At 41.9% G+C, this 14321-nt stretch overlaps 2 protein-coding genes across 2 annotated transcripts in view; both read right to left on the reverse strand.

Annotated features, from left to right (window-relative positions):
- Nucleotides 1-7803, reverse strand: part of LOC308366489 (alpha-tectorin-like) — a gene marked incomplete at both ends in the record, with an annotated part of 34103 nt that extends 26300 nt beyond the window's left edge. The window contains 3 exons of the mRNA XM_080840204.1: nucleotides 3110-3444; nucleotides 5253-5259; nucleotides 7783-7803. Of these exons, the coding sequence (XP_080696330.1) occupies nucleotides 3110-3444; nucleotides 5253-5259; nucleotides 7783-7803 (363 nt within the window). The remainder of the gene's footprint in view (nucleotides 1-3109; nucleotides 3445-5252; nucleotides 5260-7782) is intronic.
- LOC308366586 (alpha-tectorin-like) overlaps nucleotides 1-14321 on the reverse strand; it is a gene marked incomplete at both ends in the record, with an annotated part of 78311 nt that overhangs the window by 26577 nt on the left and 37413 nt on the right. Inside the window, 5 exons of the mRNA XM_080840302.1 lie at nucleotides 9375-9477; nucleotides 9668-9830; nucleotides 10088-10333; nucleotides 10655-10815; nucleotides 11028-11212. Coding sequence (XP_080696428.1) covers nucleotides 9375-9477; nucleotides 9668-9830; nucleotides 10088-10333; nucleotides 10655-10815; nucleotides 11028-11212 — 858 coding nt within the window. The remainder of the gene's footprint in view (nucleotides 1-9374; nucleotides 9478-9667; nucleotides 9831-10087; nucleotides 10334-10654; nucleotides 10816-11027; nucleotides 11213-14321) is intronic.

Raw genomic sequence — 14321 nt, forward strand, 5'->3', positions numbered from 1 at the left:
ATTCCAAGAACTTGAAACTCAACTTGTCTCATGACGGGAGGCATTGTGCTTTGCAGCAATTCCCATCACCCACACGCAGATCCACATTATTTTATTGTAGTGACAGCCCTACCCCTGACCTGGCCCACAGCCAAAATCATCTTAACAAAATCATTACTTGTGCACTGACTCAGCAAGTAGTTATTTGGTGGTTCTGCCGCCTATCCATTGTATATACCACTATAACTCTGAGTATTGCCTCTTTCTCATGCTATTTCACACCTTTTCGTTTGGATTTTCACAAAGGAGCCATTTAAAAAAAACTTGAAATAAATCCCCCTTAACTATTTATTTCAGAAACCCCTCAGCAATTATATTTCACAATGTGTGAATAATGTGTCTCATTAAATAAACAAACCAGTCAATCAGCTGGTCCGATCGGTTTTCTATCTGTCCATCCATCCGTCTGTCCTTCCACTAATCCCATTAATGATACGGCTCTCAATACATTATGTCATAAAGACACTGATTCAAACCGGTCTCCTCCTCCTCTCCACAGGGTAATGTTGCACGGTGTATCAGAATCAGAATCAGCTTTTATTGGCCAAGTTAGTTTGCACAAACAAGGAATTTGTCTTGGTGCAGTGGCTCTCACTGTGCTTACACATATTACTCAAAAATATACATCACAACACAAAACAATACAACAGTGCAAAACAATACAATACAACAGTGCAATGGTCAACAGTCCAATACGTCTAAAAAAAAAAGTATATACAAGGAGTATATATACAATAGTGCAAAGTGGAGAGTCCAGGAATAAATAAATGCTATGCGGTATGTGTATGACGGTAATACAGTAAGGGTGAAATAAATAAATATGGTTGAGGGGGTAATTGTACATTGGTTATTTTTCACAGTGCCACAGAGGGTTAGCTGTTCAGAAGCAGAGACAGCAAGAGGGAAGAAACTGTTTTTGTTTCTGAAGGTTTTGGCGAACAGAGATCTGTAGCGCCTACCAGAGGGGAGGAGTTGGAACATGTTGTGTCCAGGGTGAGAGGGGTCTGCAGTGATTTTTCCTGCCCGCTTTCTGACTCTGGAGGTGAACAGGTCTTGGATGGTGGGCAGGTTGGCACCAATGATCTTTTCTTAAGTCCTGACAGTCCGTTGAAGTCTGTTCTTATCCAGTTTGGTGGCCGATCCAAACAAGACAGTGATGGATGTGCAAAGAACAGACTCAATGACTGCGGTGTAGAATAGGATCAGCAGCTCCCTGAGGCAGATTGTACTAAGCTGGTGATCTAGCTTTCAATTTGGCTGTATCGTAAGTATCTGCATGGTATCATGATATTTATGGCAGGTATTGTATCAAAGTCATAATTTTGGTACTGCGACCCCCAAAAGAATAACAAAACAATAACAATAATACTGCAATAGGCAATACACTATGCTCAGCAGTATGTTACTATAGCAAGCTGTTGGCTCTGGGGGGCAGGTCCTCCCCAGACCTTCAGTGCTCAGGTGGACTATCTCCCGGGCCTTTCTGTGTGGAATTTGCATGTCCTCCCCATGCTCACAAGGGGTTGCCTCTGCTAAGATATATACAAGATATCTTGCTGCATATGTAAAATTGGACCTTACATGATTTGAAGTTCAAAAGGACTGGTGCAGCGGAGGTCATTGGGGGCAAAACACTCACAGCACTGAGAGCAGGCTTGTGTCCAGAACTGATCCCCGATCTGACTTTTACTTTGCTGTAAAGCTGAAAGGTGAGGTACATGATTCTACCCTACACTGCAGCTGTAAAGCTGAAGGGTGCCGTCCGTAATTCATATCCAATTCACATTTAGTCAAATTCTGCATATTGCTCCTCACGGCCCTCTACCTGACCGTTCTGTGTGTCACTCAAACCAACTCTGGAGTTCACACACAGTCCTGGCTCTGTAAACTAGGAACAAACCAACCAATCAACGTGTGGCTTCAGGAGCCCCAGACAAGAAAAATCAAAGACACAAGAATGGCTGGGGGTCCACGTGGGCACGGAGGCACGTTGAAGTTTCGACACAGGCCACATGTGGCATCACTGTAGTTTGATGGCACTGTGATGTCCAACACCCACCGGCCATCATAACCGACAGTCAGACAAAATTCTGTTTTCACAAACGTGTGCAGTCCGTTGGCATAGACAGACACTCCCATCAATGAGGAGTGGCAGGTTTCTTGTATCCCCGTCCACCTGAAGTCAGAGTGACTTTTTGTGTGAGAGGACTTAATGTGTTTGTGTATAATTGCATTTGAATAGAATTATATGACAAGCAGACTGATCTCAGACTAATGTTATCACAGCAAATAATAAAGCGGGAGGAAGTGTAATCACTTTTTATACATTTTGATTGCTTAACAAATTGGTTCTTGACAGATCTTTAAAAAGTGACTTCAAGCATGATAAACAGTCACTCCACAAAAGATGACAGGTTGAGAAACTGGTTCCACCATGATGGAATGAGAATGCACAAACGCAACCTTTTACCACTGGCCCAAAAAAATCATCATACACACAGAAAACAGAAGTTGTTTTTTAACTCGTGTTAGCCATATCCTTGGCATGTGGTCAGTTAATGTCATGTATTCCTCTATGGTGCAAAGGCCTGCATTGTCACTAGTTCTTGACAATAGTGCAAGTATTGCTTGTATCTCTTTTACCAGGTTTGGGAATAAGGTTAGAGTTCGTTGTCAACAGCAAAGATACAGAACAAAGTTGCTGAAACAATTGCTTTGAATAAATATTTGTTTATTTGGTATTGTAAATGAAAGCTTTATATAATTGTTTAGTATATGTTTTTGGTCAAAGGGGATTCAGGCCCTAGGCTCTGTGAAGTGCCTTGAGACAATCTTATTGTTTTGGCACTATAAACAAAATTGATTTGGTAAAGAAATATGTGTTTTATTTGGTGTTGGAAGGTTCCTGGAGGAGGCAAAGGATGTGGACAGTAGGCCGGCTGGATTTGATTTGTATGTTAAGGCTGTAATTAAGAGTTTAGTTCTAGAAATTTCACCTTATAATATCCCTCAGTGCTTAGTTGTAACGCCTGCACAGATAAGAAGTACAAATTGTGTGCAGACTGGTTACGGTTTTCTGGCTTTGACAAAGAACAGTCATGTCATCCACGCCCACACTCATGTCAGCCGGCAGGGTGTAGATGCTGAGCTGCAGCAGCTGGTAGCCGCTCCCTCTCAGGCTGGCACACAGCTGGACCTCGTCCAGGGGCACTACAGGGATCCGCAGCCCCGGTGCCCCAAGGTAGTAGCTCTCCCTCAGGGCGCCGATGAGCAGGAGGTGCCCCCCCGGACGCAGCAGCGAGGACATGTTCCCCAGAGCCTGAGTGAACGCTGCCAGGTCTGGACTCATGCCCACCAGGCAGAAGCAGGACACCAGGCAGTCGGCCCCGCAGGTCGGCACAGCGCCTGGGGTCAAAGGGCATTGGCTGAGGGAAGTGACATGCTAGAATGAATGATCAGTGTAGACAAGCACAGTCCCCACCAGACTCGAGCTCGCAACCTCGGATGTGGGAGGTAGATGTGCTTGCATGGGGGCTAGCGTATATCGCTAGTGTCTGTCGCTAGCATGCCTCTTAAGGTGTCAGAGGATGAGGTTTACTCTGGCTCAACTCACACACACAGTGTACTGTCATGGGTACGATGCCACCCAGTTCAGAGGAAGGGTGGGGATGAGGGCCTGAGAAAAGAAAAGTCAACCCAGTGGAACAATGCATCTCTGGAATGTTTTTAGGGACAAATTGTACACACCTGAACCACACCTAATTACTTCAGAGTAGTTTCTGCCATCTAGGCCATCTGTGTTTACAATCCAAAGATTCTCGGCCTGCAGCGTTTTTGCTCGGAAACACATTAAAGACTTGATTTCACACACAACTGATCATGGAGAGTGTTTTTACATTTTAAATGACATTTGCACATGAACGGATTTTGCATAACACTGGGCACAGACATGTGATCTTAATTCCTTGGATATAAACATCATGATGGTTTTTCCACCAGCCAGCCGAGCCAAACACTAATCTGCAACACTAATAAGAACTAATTCTGATACATTCTCACCTGATTCAACAGCTGGCCTTCCCACATCAAGTCAGTGTCGAAGGAAACCTGTGGGAAATGAAACACTGCCTTCATAACTAACCTTTCCAAAGAGTTCAACGAGATTATTCAGTAGATAGTGTCATCTTTCAGAGATATTATTCAATAGATAGTGTCATCTTTCACAGATATTATTCAGAAGATAGTGTCATCTTTCAGAGATATTATTCAGAAGATAGTGTCATCTTTCAGAGATATTATTCAGTAGATAGTGTCATCTTTCAGAGCGCTTATTCAGTAGATAGTGTCATTTTTCAGAGATATTATTCAGTAGATAGTGTCATCTTTCAGAGATATTATTCAGTAGATAGTGTCATCTTTCAGAGGAATTTCTCACAAACAAACAGACAGACTTGGTGAGAGAGAGAGAGACAAATGGAGATGCATGAATGCACACAAATATGTGCAAACCATCAACAATCCTGTTAGATCCCAGTACCATGCTAGCAAATACGTTTGTAGAAAGGTTACTTCATCTTATAAAGGTGCACTGGATTTCCTTCAGATCAGGACTGATCCAGACTGGATCTGTGTAGAACTAGCCGTCACAGCAGGAGTTTAGCCTTCTTCAATGTGGCTGCATATTTGTACTTTTATCAGTACCAGTGATGTTTCAGATAATGACAGACATGTCAAGTGATTGGTTGAGAGATTGGCCAGGAATATTGACATTGACTGATCTGCAGTTTCAATATGAAAGATACAGTCATGATTATTGAGTGTTTTCTCCCACACACACACTTCTCTTTCTGCTTTCTCTTTTATAAAACGATTAATTCGAGGTTATTCCATAAATCGATGTGATTAACTGTAGTGCCCTGATTAGAAACAGTTCTCTATATCGGTTTGCCTTAGGTCCTGGTGGTAGTTATACACACACACACACACACACACACACACACACACAGCATCCAGATGACTAGCAGTGGTTTGTTTACGCTTCTTTTGACACGAAACAAGGCTGTCACCGCCTGAGGAAGAGAAAGCTATTAATCAACCTGAACTTCAAAGCCTTCATCTCCACCTGTTCGGTGAAAATTCATTGAAGTTACCTCAGGACTCTGGAGTTGCATATAATTATATTTATTCAACAAAAACAAGCTTGTCAGGCTCACCCACGTCCTGGCAGGCCAGAGAGAGGCACGGAGAGGCACAGAGAGGCTCAGAGAGAGAGAGAGAGAGAGAGAGAGCCCGGGTTCACTCCCAGACTGCAGCACAAGAGAGAGAAGCAAAATTAAACACATCACACAAGGTTTATACAGAAAGTTAGTCTTACTATACTTTCTGTCATGCAAGGATGTCAGTTTTAAACAAGGTCAAAAGAAGCACAGTTCGACCCTTCTTATCACCTCTGACCCAAACATGCTCTTACACATATGCAGACAAAGTGGCGTTGTGATGTTCACATAATATGAAGTGTTTTGACATGTCATAAGTGCTCTTAGGCACTCTCTATATGAAGACTGGAGATGATATATTCTGGTTTATGATATGAGTACCATATTCCATATCCCATTAAGTTAAGTAGGCTAGTAATGTGATGAGTAGCGATCACCTAGGCCTACACATTAGGATGCTGTCGCTTTAAATAGATACGCTCCTGGGCTGTAGGTGAACGGTGGTGAACAGGTGAACGTACAAAAGGGGAGGGTTTTCTTTTCACGGGGTGGTGGTGTTTGTAGCTGCGAGTAGTGGCCGCATCTAGATAATTCATACTGATTGTTTCCTAGGCAGCCAAAAGCCTACATTTATAACCACACGTTTTTTGGTTGTATGATTATTATTTAAACCGTGAGCTTTCTCTGGAACGTTCAGAAACCGAGGTTAAGGATTAACGAGATACGGATGATACCATTCAACTCGCGGAGCTGTGAGAAGTGCGGTATTTTCGTTCCTTTTTTTTATCTCGTTGCAATGCATTGCTATTTTGAAGAAGATTTGTGTTTGGATTACGTTTGGATTACGTAGATAGTCCTTGTTTCTAAAAGATATCGATGAAGCAGGCACTGCGCTCTGTCGGGACTCACGTATGGACTTTTTAAGGACTATTCAATATAGAACATGTTTGTTATTTAAATAACCACACACTGAATATCAACGAACAACACTGGCAGTTCATGTACTGTATTAATTCTGCGTATGTGTTTCTGTTATGTTTATTTGGCCTATTGGCGTTTAATACAGATCACCTGATTTAAAGATACAGCGAAATGTAAGGAGTTCTTTTTTGGATGTAAATAGAATTTGTTATAGCGTCAGCAACTAATAAGCTAAGTATGTGTTTCTGTTGTGTTTATTTGGCCTATTGGCGTTTAATACAGATCACCTGATTTAAAGATACAGCGAAATGTAAGGAGTTCTTTTTTGGATGTAAATAGAATTTGTTATAGCGTCAGCAACTAAGCTAAGTTACATACACACAGAAAAGCCATGTTCCTGCCCACATAAGCACATGATTCATACAAGGTAATTATTAATACAAGGCACTTGATGAATACATTCTTAAGTTATTAACAGTGTTTTGAAATTAATTATATCATCACCCTTAAGTGCAACCATAACAAAGGCAAACAAAGCCTTGGATAGGTATGTGTGTGGGAGGCCACTGGCAGCCTGCCATCTGCTGGTAGGAAGGGGGTCAACACTTTCTGTAGTTTAAATTGTACAAACAATGACTGTTTCTGTCGTCTCTGTAGTTTAGGTTTCCATTTCTGTTTTATAGAAAATAACTGTTGAAATTCTACTGTTTATTTACAGTTATTGAGGTAAACAGACTCAGGTTTATCTCTGTAGGGTTCCTTTTCATGTAGCGAAAAAATGTGGTGTGACTGCAGATCTGTGTGTGACACGCGGCAATCTCTGAAAACCTACGTGTGAAGTTATTAGTCACGACCTGTAGTGGCAAAGTAGTCAAACATCATTCCACTGTCACATATCTGTTTGAAATGGGATTTTCCACTCAGTAATCTAATCTGCACTGAACTGTGGTGTACTTTTGTGTGTGGAGCTGGATATCAGCTGCCTCCCCTGTGATTAGCTGGAGAAGACCAAGCTGTAGCAAGGTACTTATAGACATATATAGTTATGAAGCTGCTATGCAGTCTGAATGACTTCTAGTGTGTGACAGCCTCTCGTGGATCTGTTTCTCAGGGCACTGCATAGTGCACAAACAGGACTTTACATCAATTTAAGGCATTGCACTGGATTAGACATCTAAAACGTAGTTAAAGGTATGATTTCCTCCCCTCACATTTAAAATACAAATTCCCTTGCTTGTCTGCAGATGTGTAATGTATGTCAGGCCTGTAAATTGCCATTGATCATTGCCATACGATGATACTTTTGCTAGCATTGTCACCAGGGGGGCTCTGTCTTATTCTAGCATCAATATTCTTGTTGGAAAGTTAAGCTCAAAGACTTTACATTTTGAAAGTAATACTCTAAGAAATGTCAATCACTGAAGACACCATTTTGAGTTACCTGAAGTCACATGAGCAGCTGCTTGTTTATTTATAGTTGATAAAAGCAAGAACTTGAAACTCGACTTGTCTCATAACAGGAGGCAGGTGCTTTGCAGCAATTCCTACCACCCACATACAGATCCGCATTCTTTAATTACAGTGGCAGCTCTTCCCCTGACCTGACCTGACCCACAGCCAACACCATCTTAACGAAATCATTACATGTGCACTCGCTCAGTAAGTAGTTATTTGGTGCTTCTGCTGCCTATCCATTGTAAATACCACTTTTACTCTGTGTTATGCCTATTTCTCATATCTGCTATTTCCCACATTTTCCTTTGGATTTTACCATTTTGGATTATTACAATGGAGCCATTTTAAAAAGCCCTTTTATCTATTTAATTCAGAAAGGTAGAAACCCCTCAGAAATCATATTTCACATTGTGTTAATAATTTGTCTCATTAAATAAACCAAACAATCAGTCAGCTGGTCTATCACTATATTACCCCATAAAGACACTGAATCCAACCGGTTAAACTTGTCCCCTGTGAGAACACTGTCAAATCAAACATTATATTTTCTATACACATATAGGAACATAAGGTACATCAGTGACATGCAACATTTGTAATCACTTTATTCACTTTATTCATTCGAAATTTGCCCCAAAACACCATGAAAGGATGTATTTTAATCAGTAATACATCATGCTCAGCAAGGAAATAGTATACCTCTATAGTTTGTCAGGAAAATGGTTAATATTAAAGAAATATATTTGCAAGTGCAGATCTTTTCAGATGTAGCTGGTATGGCTAACATTGTTTTCTGATATGAACACAGTTAATGTAGGTCTTTCCCAACCCAGGTGATTGTCTAGGTATGTTCTCACAGCAATGAATATCAATCAGCAGGACACTGTGCTCTCCTGTATGTTACCACAGAAGGGAAATGGTGCAGCACTGTCAGATCATCTCTGAGATGACCGTCATTGAGGCAAATGGTTCATATTTAAAGAAATAGGCCATATTAGGGAAGTATAGATTCAAATGTAGCCAGTATGGCTGGAAGATTTTTTTTTTTGCAGTGATCGTCTGGCTGTGTTCTTTGCTATGAATGCGGTCAGACCTGAGGCTTCACAGGGTTTGGGCCAATCATGTCTCTCCCATCTGGAAAAAAAACCACAAATGATATGAGAGAATTAATTTGGATTCAAGAAAACAATTTCAGACCACAATAAGTGAATGTGGGATGGGCAGATCTCTAATCTAGGGTGAGGTAGGTAACTATAGCAATAAATATATACAAAGGATCAAAACACCTACACACACACACGCACACGTTCCAAGATGGGCGCGTGTGTAGACTCAGGGACCACTCATGCTTCCGAAAATGCGGTGTTTTGTTTATTTAATAAGTGTTTGTCAGAAAGTTTGTCGTGTTTGTCTCGTCTGTGTGCATGGGGTTACAAGTACAGTCAACAGGCTTTGCTAGACATCTGCAAGAGCAAGATTAACACCCATAACTTCACTTTAAAGAAACCGTATGCTGCTGTACGTGTATCTGTATGTTTTACTTAGTATTAGGTAATATCTTGTCTTATCTGTTGTGCCTGTGCACTTTATATGTTTCACCATTGGAGAGTGAGAAACGTCCTATTGATTCCTTTGTATGTCTTTGACTTTGACTTGACACACACACACACACACACACACACACATACACACATACACCCACAGACATTTGGGTGTAGTCAGTGTTGAATTATCCATGTTTACCGGCTCTGCCACTGGCCCAAACAAGAGGCCCCAGTGAGATGGAGGCGCTGTCATGGAAATCAACAGAGCGGCGCTGCCTCGGGGGGTAACCTGGGTAACAGTGCTGTAAACAGGAAGAGAAAAGGAACAGAATAGTTTTCTTTTTAACATTTGCTCCAAATCTGACAAATATTCAGCACATTTTTTATTAAAACATCTGTGACAAACATATTAGGCTACAATTACAGCCAAACCTTGCCATTACTCTGCTAGTCAGATTCCCTCCTGGTGTGCTCTAGATGTGGTAAACTTACGGCTGTGCAGTCGTTGTTCGCCACCAAGCACAGGTGGATGCTGCAGTGCAGGTAAACCTTGGAGGTGTTTGCAGTGAAGAAGAACATCTTGAAGGAGAAGCGACCTGATGTGCTGTTGCCATTCTGAAGCATGTCCACTGTGGTGTCATTGGGGTTGGGGCACCTAAAGGGGGAATAAGATATGGCAAAAGAGACAGTTAGGACAATATAAAGAAGGGTATAAACCCACATGATGAGCAACAGAAAAAAGGTTGAACAAATAAGGATTCAAATCATGATGATGATAAACATGTGTGGTAGTGCGGTAGGTTAAATAGCATGTGTTTTATATGTTGTAGGAGCTCTACGTCCCTTATTCATTTAGGTAGTAAGCTATGTAAGAGGGAAGAGTGGGTGTATTGGTGCGTTGGTACAAATTACTCGTTTCTGATGAGGTCCCAACGGATGTGGTAGTCTGGCTGATTGACAGGAGTGGCCCAGCAGGAGTCCATCACTATGGCGATCTGGCTGCTGTCCACTCCGTCCAGGCGGACCGCCACGTACAGCCGCTGGTTCACCGCCACAGTCACATTTCCAGAGAACGCATGAGATAATTCTGCATCTTCATAGGGAATCATTCGGACACGGTAGGATCCTTGACCTCCTGGTAACTTCTTAGTCACAACGCTGTAAGAAAAAAAAAAAAAAATGTTTTTTTCAGTTCATTTTCAGACAGGCAGAAAGCTTAGGCTTTGATGATAGTAGTAGTTCCTCTATGAGGGGCTTTAATTTGGGGGGAGTAGTTTATGCACTGTTTTTAATATTGTGAAAGACTACTATCTGAATGGGGGCACTGTGTTTTATGAGTAGTTCATGGAGACTTAATTCTCCTATTCCTCAATCACTGGTTCTTTATGAAAACAATGTATTGTGTTTGGTCACTAGAGAAAGGCACTGCAAACTAACCAAAAAGTGACACAAAGGTGCGGACATAATGGCAAAACCAACCTCTCCAGGGGGTTGATGTCCATGTCCATGGAGATTGCCTGAGTGAGGGGGTAGACACAGCAGAAGAGCAGTTCTATCCGTCTCTCTCTGCTGATGGGGCCACCGGCTGAGTTGGCCTCCCCCTGGATTAAGTTCTCATAGATGAAGTGGGTGCTGTTGCTCTGTTGGGCAACAGACAGCACATACACGGGTCAATGTCATTGGTAGAAACCAACAATGGTTTCATCCATATTCTGCTGTGAATTTTGAGTAAACATATTTCAACTGTTGGGGGGTTTGCCATTTTGATTTTGATCAAAGCTTAACACTTCAAGACAATACTCCTCTAAAGAATAGATTATTTTGTAAATCTTTGGTGTATAAGCTGTCGTACCCTCAGAGTGGTTCCACAAATGTGGTTCTCATTGTCGAAGAGGAACTCCACTCTGCCATCTTCGAGGGAGCCGTTGCAGCTGGGGTCGTTGAGGTGGAGGGTGTCAGCCGAGAAGCCTGCTTCAAACAGCTGGCAGCGAGACAGAGACATGATGCCTGTGCTGCTGGAACAGTACTCCACAGAGTCTGAGAAACAGGGGAGGAGAGAGAAAGGTGGAAAGAGTTGAATAAAGTGAGGGGAAGAGTGATATGGGAAAATAAAGGAGGTATATAATACACTTCTATCCAACATCCAGTAATATCAATAGCAGTAGTACCATTAGTAGTAACAATGTATGTAGTCATATTAGACCTTACCATAGGACTCGGCATGAGGTCTCGGGTGACTCTCATTGCAGAAGCAGCCGTAGACTCCATCTTTCTGGCCACACCACTCATCCTCAGTGCAGTCCAGTTCATCACAGGGGTCATCAAGAGCTGCTCAAAAACATGGCAAATCCAGAGGAGAGTAGTAGAATTAATTAAAATAGGAATAGGCCGAAACAAGGGGGATAAAATTAGCCTGGCCATTACCAGCCTGTGACTCCATTTCATTCCGTCTTTCAGTCTGGCAAAACCCAATGCATTTTCGTTTCCGAGATGGGCGGGTGCTTAGCTTGAGGTTTAAAATCATTGGAGTTCCCTTAACCAATCAGCAACGTTTGGTAAGCATTCGGTAGATTAAACTCTTCCCAAAGCCAGTTGGGAGAAGAGCTACGACGTCCTTTCCAATCATAAAACTTACAAGACAATACTCTTGTTCTCCTTTTAATTTTCTGATGTTCTCGAGAGTTGAGACAACTTTTCCGATAGCCTTTCGTGTCTTTTCCTCCAAGGCGAGTTTTGCGTCACAGCTCTGAACTGTTCGCTGAATGGTGCGGTTGGATTTTGAGTCCTGGAGACGATTGTCAACGGGGTTGGGCCAGACTGAGTATGAGCTTGAAATCAATTCAGGCGGAAATACGAAGGCTGGTGTCACCAGGCTAGGATAAAATATGATCAGTGAACCTGGATGTATCAGTAGACCACTAATTGTAACACAAAAGTAGAAAAGTCATTCCAATAGGCAGAATAGGCCTGATGTGCACTAAGTACTGTACTGCAGGTCAAGTGTGTCACCACGGTAACATCACTTCATCTGGGGAAACTTAATTTGACTGTTTTGGTCATCAGTCAGGTTGTTCTTTAGAGAGAGAGCCTTCATTCTTTTAGCTTACAGTATGCGAAGGGAAGAGGTAAGAGAAGGTGAAAAGACTTGTCCCTGTAGCTTAGTGATGGTGTATGGCCTGATTCATCCGTTTGTTTTTGTGTTTAATACTTTATCATCTTTATTATTAACAGAATCTTCAAATGGAATGTAAACTTTATTTAATGTGAAGAGGTCCCTTGTGATTTTCTTTGATACGTTTTTCGGTGTAATGACAATATTAGATATATATGATGAACACATATATTTTAATAAGAAGACCAGATAAGCAGTTGATGAAAAGTAGTGATTGCAACACTTATTAAAAGGACATGATTGGCACATTAATTTACTCAGCTGTGTTTTTTTCGGAAATATAGAATATGTAATATTAGGCTAAATCAGCTGTAAGAAGTAAACTAGCAAGCTAACCTTAAAGGCATGCAAAACCCTTTAAAACACAAACAACAGCACTGTTGGCACTGAGTAAATCTTGCTAGCATGCTAATTTGTCTTTTTACAATATAGTTGGACGTTTTCATACATTTTTGCAGGGTGGTCCATCCTGGACCAAAAACTACAAAGTGCACCGCCTGGGTGACTACGACAGGTGTGTCTCTGTCCCTCACTTGATCCTTAGGGCAGCCGTGGCCTACTGGTTAGGGTTTCAGGCTGGAAACCGTAGGGTGGCCGGTCCGATCCCCGACCAGTAGGAAAAATGTGGGCGGGGGAAGTGGTAGACCACTGCTCTCCCGTGCCCACATCCACGGCTGAAGTGCCCTTGAGCAAGGCACCTAACCCAGATCACTGCTCCCCGGGCGCCAATGGCAGCTCACTCCGGGTTAGTGTGTAACCTCACTTCACTGTGTGTGTGTGTCACTTCCCTGGATGGGTCAAATGCAGAGGTGAATTTCTGCCATAGAGAGGACTTTCACTTCACTTCACTGCAACCAGCAAAATTAATTTAAAGATGATACCAAAACTGATTGCCTTTAAAAGCATACCTCATAAAGTGGCAAAATGTTGCATGCTGTTGCTTTCAAATGATAATTCTTTATCATGTCTAAACAAATATACTCAATACCATAGCGTTTTATGAGCTTGGTGTGCCTGTGTGCCGTGTGGCTTCACTTCAACATGTTTGACCATTTTATGGCCATATAGCTAACAAGCATAATTTCACCCTCCATAACTTTGATCAAATGTATAATTATTTCAATTCAATGTTTTCATGTATTAAAGTTGTATTTTCTAAAACTGAGAGGTGGAATTAAGATAAGTGTTTTAAAGCCTTTTTTCCATCTTGCAGACATATAATGCCTGTTTAGCAGTGTATGGGCCAAGGTGTCAAGATTCGGAAGGTAGAGACCCGATTGCAGACCAGAATCAGGGACCGTTCAAGGTTTATCTACAAAAAAGGTTTAACACAAAAGTCCAAAAGGCAAACACACAAAAGGTCCGGGCAAAAAACTAGAATTTCCAAAACACAGAAGATCCCAACTTAGGAACCAAAACAAAGACAGAGCAGAAACACAAAAGACGTGAAAGAACTCTCACCTTGCTAAAAATGAAGAACCAACAAAAAACTAGCCTGGATCCCAGACCGAACCTAGCCCCGCCCACAACATTTGAGGTCTGGAAGTTCAGTCTGGCACTGCTCTGTTGGGGAGAAATTATCAGAGAGCTGAAAAAGATCTGACCAATCAAATTGTCAGGGCGGGCTTTATACGATGATCGACAGATGATAAACAGAAATGTAATCAACTACGTCACCAATGCTTGGGTTGAATTTGTATTCAACAAACATGGCTGCTGCTGGAGAGCTAAAATTTGGGGATTCAAGTCTGTTTTAGAAGACATTGACAGCGCTTTAATTTTGAAAGAGGAACAGAGATAAGCTATCAAGGTATTTGTCGATCGAAAAGCTGTATTTGCCGTCCTTCCTACGGGATCCGGTAAAAGTTTAATGTATCAGCTGGCCCCGATGGTCATCCTACGTTGCTCTGACTGTTTCTAGGCATATCCAAATGAGCGAAGAGGCATTTTTTTCCCTGGTTCGGTTTAAACACG

The sequence above is a fragment of the Sprattus sprattus genome (genome assembly GCF_963457725.1).
Source record: "Sprattus sprattus genome assembly, chromosome: 6".
NCBI lineage: Eukaryota > Metazoa > Chordata > Actinopteri > Clupeiformes > Clupeidae > Sprattus > Sprattus sprattus.